This window comes from Hippocampus bargibanti, linkage group LG01 (assembly GCF_051943395.1).
Source record: "Hippocampus bargibanti isolate YZ-2025 linkage group LG01, ASM5194339v1, whole genome shotgun sequence".
Taxonomy (NCBI): Eukaryota; Metazoa; Chordata; class Actinopteri; order Syngnathiformes; family Syngnathidae; genus Hippocampus; species Hippocampus bargibanti.
The window spans coordinates 15,402,111-15,417,443 of NC_142734.1; the positions used below are offsets into that span (position 1 = coordinate 15,402,111).

Below are 15,333 nucleotides of genomic sequence, written 5' to 3' on the forward strand. Positions count from 1 at the left end.
AAAGCCATGTTAACCACATCTGCCACTGCAGTGTTGAAACATTATTGTATTTCAGATGTAATTTCAGTAGAGGCACTACAATCCTACCACATTCCCCCATCACTAGTGGCTGATAGCAAGTAATTGCAACATCTTTCAAAGTAAAGCAAAATAACTTTAGTTTTTCAATGCCCTTTATTGCAAATATTGTGCAATTTCAGGAGGTTGTAGCAAGTGATGACTTTTCTGTATCAACAAGTACCTTCATATATTGAATTAACTCCAACTCATATTGGTTGTTTGCATCCTCCTGTTACTAATCGACCACCAACGTGCTCCTCACATGGGGAAACAACTCAAAGAAAGCCTGCAGAAAAACAAATACCAGCGGGCACTGTCACAGACATTTCTTGATGTGTAGCAGTGAAAAACAAAACGAAAATGCAAAAAGCCAGAAAACTGCACAAATATCAACTATAAAATGTCACATTTTTAACAATACTTTCTAGACAATAAAATTGCCATTTTTTAGGCATCATATTAACAAATATCATATGTTATTGGTTTGGTGTGTTCCACAAAACGGGAGCTTACCTTATAAAGGGTTGTGCTTTGCAATATGCTGGAAGTACAGCACATTTCCCGGATTGAGTGCATGGCAAGCTGGGGAGCACCAATGTCCACCACCGGCACACCGAGTCCAGCGGCCAGGATAGGCCCGATGGTGGTTCCGCATGTGCTGTCGTTACGGACCATCACATCCTGCATGAGGACGAGCCAGAGGTCACACTGGTCACTGAAATTTAGGTGGGCACCGGACAGAATAGGAAATTTCACTGTGATATCACACAGCTACTGCAGCCCTTTTTGGGATCAAAGATGGCAGCATGACCCTGACAACGTTATGTACTGGATTCAGTTAAGTCCAATCGTACTCAATAATAATGATGATGGATGGTGGTGATGATAATGATACATTTCATTTATAATCACCTTTCAAAACTCTCAAGGACACTTTACAGCCACAGGATATTTAAAATACATTTCGCCTGAAAGTACCAGTTTCCAAACATGAAAAAAGTCCAAAATGGCACCCGAGTAGGCAGCTGTCAGCGATTGCTCTCACGAGCCCTGCCTTTTTGTGCTTTTTTTTTGTTGCTTTTTTTGTCACTGTGTTGTTGTGCCTTGTGTGGAACAGATAAAGATTGTTTTTCAGCATTTTTGGCCATGATATTCATCAAGGAGGAGACTGTGCTGGGCGGTTGCGCCTTTTCAGCAGCACAAATATGCCAGCACAGTTTTTGATTGGGAGGAATGTCGGTGCCATTTGACTGTCATCGCTGGAGAGCTCTGGGGCGAGTGTGCTTTTTTTGCGCCTGTAATGGGTTCCATTTTCACAGCGCCGCTTTGTCCAGTGAAAATGTCGGTGCTGTTGGACAGTCAGCGGCTAGAAGGATGCATGTCTTGAGGAGCCCGCAATGAGAAGAAAGAAGCGTCAGGACAGAGTGCCGATGCGTATGTGGAACTGTCGCGGCTTGGAATTGAAGCGGGTATACGTGGGATCGGAGATGTGAGACAGTCCCTTTTCGTCAATGGATGAGACAGCTTAGTGTTTACTTTCAACATTTAGCTTGTAGCAGACGTGCACATTAAACCATGATGTCCCAGAGCCACTGGTGAAAACGTTGACACACTTTGATCCTCTCCTCTTTCATCTAGAACTGTTTTATACAACAGAGGGTGCAGAAAGTGCTTAAGATTGGATGACTGTCTGTGTCTTTTGTGTTTCGTCACATTATTTAGTTTGTTATTTTGACTTGAAGATGGCGGCCCGAGACTGGCTGCCTTTACAGCTGCTCCTGTATTTGTTTTTCTACTTCTTTCTTTCCTTTCCTAACTTTGCTGCTGTGAATTGTAAATTTTTTCCACTGCAAGACTAATAAAGGCGTATCCAATCTAATCCAAATGGTCTACACCTGGCCTGTATTAACACTTGATCAATCAATCAGTAAAACTGCTGAAGAAGGAATGTCCTCAGGGGCCTATAGCTCAGGAGGAATAAAGAATGTGTCGCTGTTGTATATTTCATTTTAAGCAGCTACATAACGGCTACAATAACAATGACGTTACCTGAAGAGGAACGCCGGCCTTGCTGGCAACCTCTCGGACAACAGCGGCCGTCACGGCGGTGGTGGCATAGCGTTGGTTACTGTTGAACTTGATCACAGGACCCTGAAATAACAAGAGCGCAAATGAAGGTCACAGAAACAATTTAGTTTGAAACTCATTTATTCTAATTTCTCCGTTGTGGGACAAGTGCGCCAAATTTTACGTTTTTCACTTACAATGAATCGCTTGGTTATTTGTGGAGGTTGTCCATGCGAAGAATGTAAATGAACTCTTCAAAAGTGGTGTATTTGAACTCATTCACTGCCATTCTCGAATTTATTCGGTAATTGAAAATATGACGTGGAGCGCCATTTCCGAATTTGTTCAGGTTTTATTTTTGCTGGGACTGCCGATATAGCGCTGGTCAGCTCCCCTGGGCCATGTTTTGTCCCTTCCACGAGAGGGCAGCCTATCCCTATTTTCCATGTTAGTGCTTCATTCCAGCTTCAGCTGTTGTTAAAGGACAACCAACACCATTTTTTTGTTTCCTAACTGACATCAGAAAAACATTTTAGAGCATCTAAAATACCCAAAGCATGCAGGCTGATATTTTTAGTCAAATGCAAAACCAATAAAAATGACTTAAAATGTGCTAAAACTGCAACAAATTGAGCTGAGAATTGGGGATTTACAGAAACTCCCGCCCCCAGTTGGTGACGTCACGTCAAGACCTCTTGCCTTGCTTGAGAATCAAAACAATGGCTTCAGATTCAGAGAAGATGCTTTCTTGTTACTCATCCAGTTATGAATATGATTCAAATAGTTCTGAAGAGGAAAGCATACATGTTTGCAATCGATTAAAGAGTCCTTCCGTCTCATTTTGAGGCGTCAGAACTCCAATGTAGCGTCCCAGAAAATGCACAAGATGGCGCCCAAGCTCCTTTGGAAATGAGCTGATTTGTCTGCTGGGAATGTGTCAACTAGTATCAAATAGTAGTCTTGGTGCAACACACAACGATTCACCATCGCGTTATTTATGTGTTTTCCTTCCAATTTCGCCATCAACACGGATCAACACAAAGTTTTCAGACCAAAGTACCCAAAATGCATTGTGTGTCGCTTTCTCGGTCAGGGGCGGTCCTGACGTGGCGTCTGGAATCGTCACCAAGTTGAAAACAAGACTTCCTGAATATTCAGCGCGAGTCTTATAACGTAAAATAGCTATATGCGGTGGAATCTTTGTAAAATACGCTCAGTAGAAGTCATTTCGAGTGATTTTACAAATTATGGACACAACTTGTCCGGAGGTGTTGGTTGTCCTTTAAAGCGCTATATTAACCAAAATGTATGTATTGCAATGTATTTTGGACAGCCACCATCATTTCAAGCTCATATAACTCCAGACCCATATAATTTAGGAATTAACTCTTTTTTTCCGATTAAAGAAGTGTCTAAGGTTTCTAACGCTGCATTGTTGATGTAGTCCAAAAACCCTGGCCCTGGAGGGGACACATTTTAGCACGTATGGCAGTGAATGAGATACTGTGGGACTTTCTGATGTCAATCAAGAAACAACAATCACTACTGGGATTCATTAATATGTCTTGAAACGCCCTACCTTGTGAAAAGCTGGCCGGTGGTTCTCCTCATGCTTTTCCCTGAGAAGACAAGACATTTCATTAATTCATACAAAAACATGTTTTTTTTGCCTTAGTGGTCTGTGATCTGACTGGTAGTTAGGGTGCACAGCATGAGCCATGTCAGCGCTAATCATGAAGGAGAGTGGCACCGCCTGCTGGAAGGCGGTGGGGTTGGAGGAGGAAGAGGCGAGGCGCCTGAGGATGAGCTCCGTTAAATTGGACTCCGCCCCCTGAGTGCTCTTTGAGCCCACCTATAAAACACGGTCACGAGTCAGAGGTTATGTTGCATTATTTCCCCATAAAGGTTAAAAAACGTTGTGAATTTTCCAAACTGGAAAAGCGTCCGTGGTCATTATTGGGATTAAATGAGGGATTTTGATTTGAAGATTCACTCTTTATAGGACATTTAAATATAGTGGAAGGAAATGCTAATTTTAGGGGGTTGCCGGATAACTAAGTCAATCTGGGAAAATGTACATATAATCATAACAACAACAGAGCAGGCAGACAGAGCAGGAAGACCAGTCAGAGGATCACAAACCTCTTCGTTGTCAAAGAACGTCACCACGCGAATGTTGGGATCTTGGCTCAGCGAGTCTCCCAAGCAGGACTCAATCAGACCCTGACACAAGTCAGTAACAAATGGACCACATCAGAAACTGATCAATAATGATGAGTCAGTAGAACGTAGGTCTGGGAAATATGACTATTCAAGTAGAAATCCTCTCTTAATTATTATTATTATTATTAACACAAATAATAATAATAATAATAATAATAATAATAATTAAAAAAGAAAAGATACAGATTTTAATTTTTTTTCTTTAACTCATTCACTGCCAGACGATGTGCAAAAATGTGTCCAGTCCAGTGCCAGGGTTTTTGTCATTTTCACTCAAATTCCAGGACTCACAGAATATTGAGTTTTAGGACTACATAAACATTCAATGCAGCATAAGAAACCTTAGACTCTCTTCTTTCATCAGAAAAAAAAGAGTTAATTCCTAAATTATATGGGTATGGAGTTATCTGATCTTGAAATGGGGGCAGCTGTACAAAAGGCAAATGCTGTCCCCTCGTGGAAGGGAAAACACATTGCTCAAGGTCTCACCAGCGCCTTATCAGCACCTCCGCAAGAAAAAACAAAACCCGAACAAATTCGGGAATGGCGCTCCACATTGTTGTTTGCCACTTTTCAATTCCCGAATAAATTTGGGAATGGCAGTGAATGAGTTAATATCTGGGGCTTTTCAGATCTTTTTTCTGAACACCCCACCCCCCCTGCCGAGTCCATTTAGCACATTTTTTTCTCATACAAAACACATTGACTCTTCAGCAGTCTTTTTTGAAGAATTGTTTAAGACCATCCACCCCTTTTTTCATTAATAATTGGGCTCACTCAGGGTGGGGGCAGCCCACAGGCCACCAATTTCCGAGATTAGCGTTTATGAGTGAGTCGGACCTGCAGGGCACAGTAGCAGCTGTGGAGGTTGTCCAAGCGAGGAGAATAAATAAACTCTTCATACACACCTCCCAAAGCCTGCACATATAGAACAATATCACAGATGGAGAAAATGTTACAAAATAGCTTCCACATTGACAAGCAATTAATATGTAGTTAGCGGAAAGACGGGCTCACCCCTAGCTGAGTGTCTGCCAGACAGAGCTCAAAGTCGAGCAAGGCTTCCGGCTCAACTTCCAGCTCTGAACACAAAATCTTCACCAGTGCTGGGTGATGCTTGTCTGCCTGAATGGGACACAAAACACGATGAAGTCCAGTGTTGTAATTAGCTTCTGATGTAATTTATGAGTCTGGAGTTATCAGAGTTTGAAATGGCGGCAGTTGTATAAAATACAATACATGCATATTAATTCATACAGCGCTTTAACAACAGATGAAGCTGGAATAAAGTGCTAACATGGACAAAAGGCAAATGCTGCCCCCTTATGGTAGGGGAAAACATTGCCAGTGGTCTGACCAGCGCTTTATCGGCACCCCCACAAGAAAAAAACAAAACCCGAATAAATTCGGGAATGGCAGCAAATTAGTTAATGAGGATTATCTTTTTGTAAGCGGTGGTTTTAAAGCTTTGCCATTGGCATTGTCCGCTTCAGGGGTATGTCACAAAGAGGGTACAGAAAGTGCTGAAGAATGAATGACTCTCTGTATCTTTGTGTTGTCATATTATTTGTTATTTAGTTTAGTTTTTTTTTACTATGTTACTTCCGGGTTGGGTGAACGCTGGCGCGTGTGGCTACCGCCGCTCACCCGCAGAAAAAATATCCTGTGACTTTATAGTGTCCTTGAGAGTTTTGAAAGGCGCTTATAAATGAAATGTATTATTATTATTATTATTATCAGGCTGTAACAAGTGCACTCAATATGATATGTCGGTGCCATCTTCACCATGCTGGCAGCGTTAACGGCATCCCCTGATGAAGCGCTGCCTGTCTCCAGCTCTTCCTGGATGGCGGTGGCCAAAATGGGCACACTGAGAGAAAAAGCATTGTGTGAAAAAAACCTCTTCATGGAAATACACAATACAGTGACAAAAATAAACTTAACAAACAAAAACTGTGAGATTTGGTATGTTACAATGCTCATGCCGAAGAAAAACTTCACTTAATAGTTTGGCTTCCTGTTACAACAGGTATTTTGATGGATGGATATTGCAAAAATAACACACGAGGCGACCTGAGACTTTAAGCTCGGGAAAGTACAATTATGGATATCTTTCAAAGTTACTAACAGGTGGTTCTCCTTGTTGGGGCCAAAGGAGTCGTTAATGTCCCTTTGTAGGTGGATGGCCAGGTGAGGAATCCTGAGCAGGGGTCGTGGGACGTGCACCAGGCGATGGAGAAGTCTGCCATCTCTCTGCATGACCACACACATGTACAGCAACATCTCAAATCCCCAAGCACAATATGAGATTTTACGTGGGTTGCAAAACTCTGGGAATTTTCGAGGCTGAACCCTTTCATGAGAATTCATGAGAATTAACAGGATGACTTCTTCGAGCTTTGTGTGTTTTTTTATTTTTTGTGCGCTTTTGTGTTGCAGGACAAAATTTGGTTACAGGCAGTGAGTTTTCGAGCTCTCTGACTTTCTCTCCAAACCATTGCTGGTGTGCAATAGAAAAAAATGCAACAATTCATACTCAGCATGAGACTCTTTTTTTTTTTTTACTGATGTGTGGTTTCCTGTTTTACGTTCAAACTGTATTTATGTGTCACACTTTTCTTCTGCTTTTTTTTAACATGACTGTAATGTCCTCACATTCGGGTATACCGAGCTACAATATTCGGTTTTGTATGGCTGACTGCTGATGACTTAACAAATTGTTGATATTTAGAATGTGATATATTTTATCCGCATGGAAAGTTTCCAGTTTGGGATATTTCTGACACTCTCTCTCGTAACTTGCTAGATAAATTTGCAAGAAGCTTTCTGGAAAAATTCCCAGCACTTTGCACATCTAGAATCTGTTGAGATTACCTTAACAATGACACGGCCCGCAATGGTTAGGTCACGGTCAAACCAGGTGTTCCAGATGCCTCCGCCATAGCATTCCACGCCCACCTGAAGACAACCTTGCTTTGTCCTCTTGGACCTTGGTTTCACCTAAAAAAACGTGTCGGTTGAGTGTGCTTTATACATCATAAATGTGTTGACTTCTCACTCTGAGACACGGGCTGTCTGTGTGGGCTCCAATCATGGAGAAGCCATTTCCCGGAGAGTAACACCCCCCGACTGCAAAGGCTATGACACTGGAGAAGTTCCGGGTCACAAAGTACTACAAAATACACATGATATTCACTCTTAGAAGCTATTATTACCATGACCGCACATGTGCAGGCAACCTTACTTTGTTGGACCTCTGGATGTCCCATTTGTCCTTCTCCTTCAGTTCGACAAATCCTGCCTCCAGGAGACGCTTTCGGCATTCTTCCACCACTGAAGACAACAGACTTGTTTCTTTGTGTTTGCATGGGTTTCGTAATTACTACGATATCACTTCTGAGTATGATTATATGATTTATATTATAGGCGATAGAAGCTAAAGTACAAAAGTGAGAGACGATGAAAGATCCCTGTTATCTTATCTCAAATATGTAGTTTGACCTGTGCTTAAGTCAATTGGTGGATGTCATCCACAAGATTCAAGTTATTCGAGAGTTGTGCCTCTCAACTAGTGTGCTGTTATTTGCAATGTTACAAGTGACTGACATCTATGTGGAATTAAAAAAAGGGATGCAGAACGAATCAATTCTATGTTTACAAAAAACATACATGACCTATTCCACCATACACAAGCTCCAATCGTGTCATTTGAATTGAAATTTTATATTTGAAACACCCTAACTATTTTAATGCGATGACTTCAAAAATCTTTCAGAAGCCTGGTCGTATGACCTTACTGTAGACATTTTTAAGGATACGTTGTTGTCTGCCACTTGGAAAAAAGTTCCCAGAGAAGCAGAGGAAACAAAATAGTCAATGTATGTTAAGAATCACGTACACTGCTTGACTCAAATAGCATTGTGGCTTTGGACCTTTTTATATTTTTTTAAGGGCAAGATCACACAAAAACATTCTCACAAACACACACACACACACACACACACACACACACACACACACACACACACACACACACGCACACACACACACGCACGCACGCACGCGCGCGCGCGCACACACACACACACACACACACACACACACACACACACACACACACACACACACACATACATAACCCTTCAATCAATGTTCGAAATTGTTGGCATGCTGCGCCATAGGCCGTTTTGGGGAAGTCTCATAATACTAAAGATACTAAAGATACTAAAGATCATCATTGATTAGTGTGATTATGACTTACAGCAAATAACGTATTGTAACGTCTGGTGCTTGTAATGTTTGGGGGCTGGACGCCGAAAGGCATGACAGTATATTTGCTCATTTAGTTACGCCAGTAAAGTCTAGTGGAAGACTGAGCAACTATATATGTATATTCAATTGTATAACCTATGGCACATACATAACCCATGTTTTGCAAGACTTCTTTTTAAGAAAAAAAAAAATAACAAAAAAAGAAATGTGTCCACATGGGGGTGAATGTCAAGATCGACAGATGTACAATCTCAGAAGAACTATTTTGAATACACTTGAATGACAATTCATCAGATCTTACCGTGATACGGAGACACGCCTTTGTTGACGAACTGTAAAAACTCTTTAGCTGCTGACTGCACGGCCTCCTTGGAACTCTTCATGATTACAGACTGTGAGAGAAAAAGGGCAAAGACAACTGGTAAACATGAGAAGATACTTTAGATAGGTCAAGCCTAGGTCCAACAATGGATCAATAATTGTTTTCTGACCATTGTTAGTAAACCTACACGCCACTACGACCAAGTGTTGTTGTTTTAATTTAAATCGAGGTTGTAATCTCTGACAAATCACCACTGGCGCATCCCACACTAAAGAATCATTTAAAAAGATCTCACCTGCATGAGTTGGACTTTGAAGCGGTACGAAAACCAGTCAATTGACGCCAACCGCAACGGAGGAAGCAGATTCGTTGACGAAAAACAGAATCGCAGCTGAGAGAAATGGTATGGTGGCAGCGACATCTAGCGCTCGGGAGGTGTTAAAACTTCCAAAAAAGAAATAATCTTTTCCTTTCGGCTTTTCCTTCAAGGGGTCGCCACAACAAATCAGTGTCCTCCATATTAAGAGGTTTGATGTTTTGTTTTGTTTGGCCAAGCTTTTACATCGGATGCCCTTCCTGACACAACCCTCTGTATTTATCCGGGCTTGGGACCGGCACAAGAAGACATATGTCCCTTTGTGGCTACAGAACAAGCAACATTACACACGTGTGTGTGCCGATTACAATTTTGTAATCGGCACAGCAACATTCAAAAAAGCAAAAACTATACTCACCATTTACTGCAATTCCCAAATTTATTCCGGTGCCGATAAAGTGTTGGTCAGACCTCTGGCATTTTTTTCCCTCCCACAAGGGTAGAATTTGCCTTTCGTATAGCCGCCCCAATTTCAGACAACTCCAGACCCATATGATAGAATACGTGACACAAATTTCTAGTGTTATTATGAGGTTTAAAAACTTGTGGGGGCTGGTTGATTTTGGTATGACTTAACTTTTGCTCAGACGTGGGCCGCCAGGGCCTGCAAGGCCTTCTTTTCTGGCCGAAAAATATCTGAATCACATACTAACGTGAATTATAATTTGCCCATGAATTATTTTTAAATCATTACAAATTATCTTTAGTTGCTTTTTCCCAGTTGTGACGCTTCCAGATGTGCGTTTTTGTATTTAAGCATTTAACCAATCACATTTCAGCCAATTTGTTACCAAGTACAGAAATCTACCTGGATGCCTTCACAATCAGTTCTGCGGGCCCTAGAGAATAAAAATCAATGTTGCTTCAACCACTCAGAATTGGAGTTGGCAACTGAAGGCCTGCTGGAAGGGGCTCGGAACGCCAGAGTTTTCGCAAACTATGATTGGCTAGTCACTAGTCAATCATAGTATCACGAACCGTGAGTGAAGAGCACACTGGCCAGAGATAGCACACTGTACGTATCTGGAGTAGCTGCATAAGATAATATATTGTTTTCTTGATTAAATAGTGGTTTTGTCAACACACAGTAGCTGGGGGGGAAAAGAAATGGATTTGGTTGCAAATATACTGTTATTATTTTTAAATATTTTGTTTCTGCAAATTCGGCTTACATTAGCTAGATGGATATCTATTAGCTATCTATCCGGCTAGCTAGCGAGCTAATAGCTGGGTATCTATAGGCTGTCTAGCTGGCTGGCTGTCTATTAGCTATCTATCCAGCTGGCTATCTATCTGTGGATATCTGGTAGCTAACTAGTTGGCTGGCTATCTATTGACTATCTAGCTGGCTGGCTGGCTATCTGTTAGCTATCTATTCGGCTGGCTATCTATCTATTAACAAGCTGGCTGGTTAGCTGGATATCTATTAGCTATCTATTAGCTGGCTGGCTAGTTTGCTGGATATCTATTAGCTATCTATTAGCTACCTGGCTGTCTATCTATTAGTTATCTGGTAGCTGGCTAGGTAGCTAGCTAGTTTTCTATCTATTCAAGTTATTTCCGGGTTGAGAAGACGCTGGCGCATGTGGCTGCCACTGCTCACCCACAGAAAAACGGATCCTGTGACTGTAAAGTGACCTTGAGAGTTTTGAAAGGCGCTTACAAATGAAATGTATTATTATTATTATTATTATTATAAAGCCATTTTCAAGATGGACTTTTCAAGAATAGATGGACATTGTTCAGGTTGGACAGCTCTGAAGCTAGCAAAAATACCAAATAATATTGCAATTTTATGAGGCTGTCATGAATCCACACATTAGTGGAAAAACATTCGGTCAGTTTAATGACAGTATTTCTTCAGGTTCTTCAATTACCAGTTGGTCCTGGTCAACAATACCCTCGAGTGCAGAGGTCCCCAACTCCCGGGCCGCGGACCGGTACTGGTCCGTGGGTCATTTGGTACCGGGCCGCGCAGAAAGAATATATAATTTACATAGTAATTTCCGTTTTATTTATTATCTGAGTCCGAACTATGTTTTATTTTGAAAAATGAAAAGTCACCGCTTGCAACGCATTTCCGTGACAAGGAATGGGTCGCAAAGCTCGCTTAATTATATTCAACCTGCTCAATGAACTCAATCTGTCACTTCAGGGGAAAATGACAACTGTCTTCAAGTTGGCTAATAAAGCCAAACTGGATTTGTGGGGACGGCGCGTGGATAGCAGTGTATTTGACATGTTTCAAACATCGGTGGGGTTTTTGCAAGAGACTGAGCCTGAGCCTTCATTCCCCCAGCTGATGCATGAGCATCTGTCTTTGCTTTTAAAAGAGTTCGAGCGCTTCTTCCCAGCCACAAAAAAACTTCCAAGGAATGGATCCGCAACCCATTTGTCAACAAACCAGGTGAATCCAGCATGCCTGTGCAAGAGGAAGAACAACTGCTGGAGTTCGCAAATGATGGCGGACTTAAAAGTATGTTTGGGATAACACCTCTGCCGGTGTTCTGGATTAAAGTGATGGCAGAATACCGCCACAACAGCACTGAAAACCCTGTTGCCGTTTCCGACATCTTATTTGTGTGAAGTGAGGTTTTCTGCAGTGACATCAATCAAAACAAAACTATGGAGTAGACTGGACATAAGCAAGACACTTGGGGTGTCATTGTCTCCCATTATCCCAAGATGGGACCGTCTCGTTGCAGAGAAACAAGCTCAGGGGTCCCACTGATTCAGTTGTAGTGAGTTGTATTTTTCATTCATTGTACAGTGGGGCTTCGGTTTACGAACACCTTGCCTTACGAACTTTTCGGTTTACGAACGTTACTTTTATGAAAATTAAACCTTGGCATACGCACTATTTTCGCGATACACCCCCCCCACCACCACCACCACCACGGTTGGCGGAGTAATCTTCGGCGGAAAAACACAAAAGCACACGACCGACCAGCCGGCCTACTTTTCCACACCCCCTTTCTATGAGTGCACACGTCGATCGTCTTCAACGATACTTTTGCCGTTATGGGACCGAAAAAGATGCCACGACAGGCTCGTGTTCATCCGAAGAAGACACAAAAAAAATAACAGTCGAGGAGAAGAAGGAAATCATTGAGAAACACGAACGAGGTGTGCGTTTGTGGCGTCACATGTGCGCATGTTCTGCCTTCTTTGGGTGCGACATTTCCCTCCCCTGATGCCTCAAAATGACACAGAATAAATTCTTTAATCGATTGCAAACATGTATGCTTTCTTCTTCAGAACTATTTGAATCATATTCAAAACTGGATGAGTAACAAGAAAGCATATTCTCCGAATCTGAAGCCATTGTTTTGATACTCGAGCAAGGCAAGACGTCTTGCCGTGACACCACGAATATGGGGGCGGGGCCTTCTGAAACTGGCCACTTCCCGTTTGAAATTGAAGTACTTTTTAGACACCTTAAAGGACAACCGACGTCACTGTTTTGTTTTTTAACTGACATCAGAAAAACGTTTTATAGCATGTAAAATACCAAAAACACGCAGTATATTTTTATTCAAATACAAAACACCAATAAAAATGACTTAAAGTGTCCAAAATCTGCAAAAAATGGAGCTGCGAATTGGGCATTTTCAGAAAGTCCCGCCCCCAGTTCGTGACGTCACGCCAAGACGTCTTGCATTGCTGGAGAATCAAACCAATGGCTTCAGATTTGAATGTGCCCGTTTCCACAGGCTGATAAATTCCTTCCATGGAGCTTGGACTCCCTCTGCTGGCGGCTTTTGGATGTAACACACGGTTTTCAAACCAAAACAGTACAGCAAAATACATTGACGTGATGGAAAGATGCTACAATGCGTCTTTTTTACGGTCAGGAGGCGGTCCTTTTCTGACTTCACGTAAGGACTCGTCACCAACTCATAAACAAGACTTCCTGAATGTTCAGCGCGAGTCTTAAAACGTAAAATATAGCTATATGCGATGGAATCTTATTAAAATAGCCCAGTAGAAGTCATTTGAAGCCATTTTACAAATTATGGACACAACTTGTCCAGAGACGTTGGTTGTCCTTTAAGTCATTTTGATTGGTGTTTTGCATTTGACTAAAAATATCATACTGCGCGTTTTCGGTATTTTAGATGCTATAAAACGTTTTTTCTGATGTCAGTTAGGAAACAAAAAAGTTACGTCGGTTGTCCTTCGATGAGAAGGTTTCTTCAGCCGTCATTTGTACAAAAGTGAAGGTTTCGGACGTTTCACCTCCTATCCAAGAGGCTTCGTCAGAGAACTAAAGTCTGACTGGTCGTATCGGCCCTATTTATATATCCCTAATGTCCAGACCTGGTGGCGCCGGACACAGCTATGATAGGTCCCTACTCTCAGGTTGGGGGGGCAGAGGACCCCTCCCTGTGGCCCCACTGATTGTTCCTACATTCCTGACTAACGACTGGCCTATTACCCCCACTCCCACCGGTATCACCTCATCAGCATAACGACCCTCATCAGCATTACGAAAGTTGCCTAACCTGTTTTGCCTAAGCAGGCTATTGTATGAGCGATCCAAATTGAACCTCTATGCATTAAAATATCAGCTCTTCTCAGTAGTGCCAAACTTCCTCCGTCCAACATAACATTAGAAGAGAGAAAGGCGTTAACTACTCTACAAAAAGACAAAAATATTACTATTTTGCCAGCAGACAAGGGCAGATGCACAGTGCTTCTCAACACATTGGATTATGAAGACAAAATAAATAGGTTAATCAGTGATTCTAACACGTATGAGCAACTAAAAAGGGACCCTTCCAATAGATACAAGAAAGAAATCATTGACTGTCTCCAAAAGTTAGAGAAAGGAAAACATATAGACAAACAGATGTATTTTAGATTATACCCGGGAGAGGCCACGCCATGTATCTATGGCCTGCCAAAAATACAGAAAGAAGGGTTCCCCCTCAGACCCATTGTTTGTAGCATTGACTCCTCTACATACAATGTAGCCAAATATTTAAAAACTATTTTAGCTCCGTTGGTTGGTAACACAGAATATCACGTAGAGAACACCACAGGGTTTGTAGAGAGGATCAAAGACCTCATATTGGAACCTGAGGAAACTTTGGCATCATACGATGTGACTTCTCTCTTTACATCTGTCCCAACCCCAGCAGCAGTCTCAGTGGTGAGGACGAGGCTGCTGGCGGATGTTTCTCTGCATGAAAGAACCAAACTTAAACCGGATCACATCTGCCAATTATTAGAAATCTGCCTTAATACTACGTATTTTCAATTTCGGGAAAATTTTTATACACAAATTCATGGTTGTGCTATGGGCTCACCAGTTTCACCCAAAGTGGCTAATCTTTACATGGAAGAGATGGAGAAACAGGCCCTCACATCCTTCCCAGGGACAAAACCTAGACAGTGGTTTAGATATGTGGACGATACTTTTGTCATAATTAAGAAACAAGAAATTCAATCCTTCACAGATCACCTCAACTCTGTAGACATCAACATTAAATTTACTCGTGAGGACATTCAAGAGAACCAACTAGCCTTCTTGGATTGTAAAGTAATTATAAAAGAGGACAGAGCGCTAAAAACAGAAGTCTTTAGGAAGGCTACGCACACTGACCAATACTTACTTTTTGACTCTAACCACCCTTTACAACATAAACTAGGAGTTATCAGAACCCTCCAGCATAGGGCTAAACTAATACCAACTAGCACTGAAGGTAGAGAAAAGGAGTCAAAACATATCAGGAGAGCACTCACTAACTGTGGGTACCCTCAGTGGTCATTCAACAAATGTCAGAAAGAAAGAATAGGGAATGAAACCAATAATTCTCAAGATACAAAAAGGAGAGGAGTAGCAGTACCGTACATTGCAGGAGTTTCTGAAAAATTAGAAAGAGACCTTTGGCAACATAAAATTCCCACTTATTTCAAACCGATAAACACGTTAAGGCAAAAATTAGTGCATCCAAAAGATAGGCTGCCAAATGAAAAACAAAGTAATGTAGTTTATTCCATACATTGT

At 41.7% G+C, this 15,333-nt stretch overlaps 1 protein-coding gene across 2 annotated transcripts; it reads right to left on the reverse strand.

Moving 5' to 3' along the window:
- Window positions 1-155: 155 nt before the first annotated feature.
- Window positions 156-9,344, reverse strand: dnpep (aspartyl aminopeptidase). Of its 2 annotated transcripts, none has more exons than XM_088999276.1 (15): window positions 9,240-9,344; window positions 8,924-9,014; window positions 7,595-7,683; window positions 7,409-7,522; window positions 7,225-7,350; window positions 6,479-6,603; window positions 6,136-6,220; window positions 5,368-5,475; window positions 5,191-5,268; window positions 4,270-4,350; window positions 3,819-3,979; window positions 3,707-3,746; window positions 2,110-2,211; window positions 574-741; window positions 156-346 (listed from the first exon to the last, which is right to left on the reverse strand). In XM_088999276.1, exons 1-15 carry the CDS (start codon window positions 9,243-9,245, stop codon window positions 296-298), a joined length of 1,425 nt encoding a protein of 474 aa, XP_088855402.1. In that variant the 5' UTR covers window positions 9,246-9,344; the 3' UTR covers window positions 156-295. The 2 variants fall into 2 exon arrangements, with proteins under 2 accessions (XP_088855402.1, XP_088855410.1); XM_088999284.1 differs by lacking the exon at window positions 9,240-9,344 and adding an exon at window positions 9,114-9,221.
- Window positions 9,345-15,333: the final 5,989 nt, after the last annotated feature.

What these genes read in the sequence shown, in the direction of transcription:
- dnpep (XM_088999276.1), bottom strand. An exon ending in CCCAACAAGGAGAACCACCT is followed by an intron (nt 6,221 to 6,478) that starts GTTAGTAACTTT and finishes TTTTTCTCTCAG; the next exon opens with TGTGCCCATTTTGGCCACCG. An exon ending in CGTTCTTTGACAACGAAGAG is followed by an intron (nt 3,980 to 4,269) that starts GTTTGTGATCCT and finishes CGTGTTTTATAG; the next exon opens with GTGGGCTCAAAGAGCACTCA.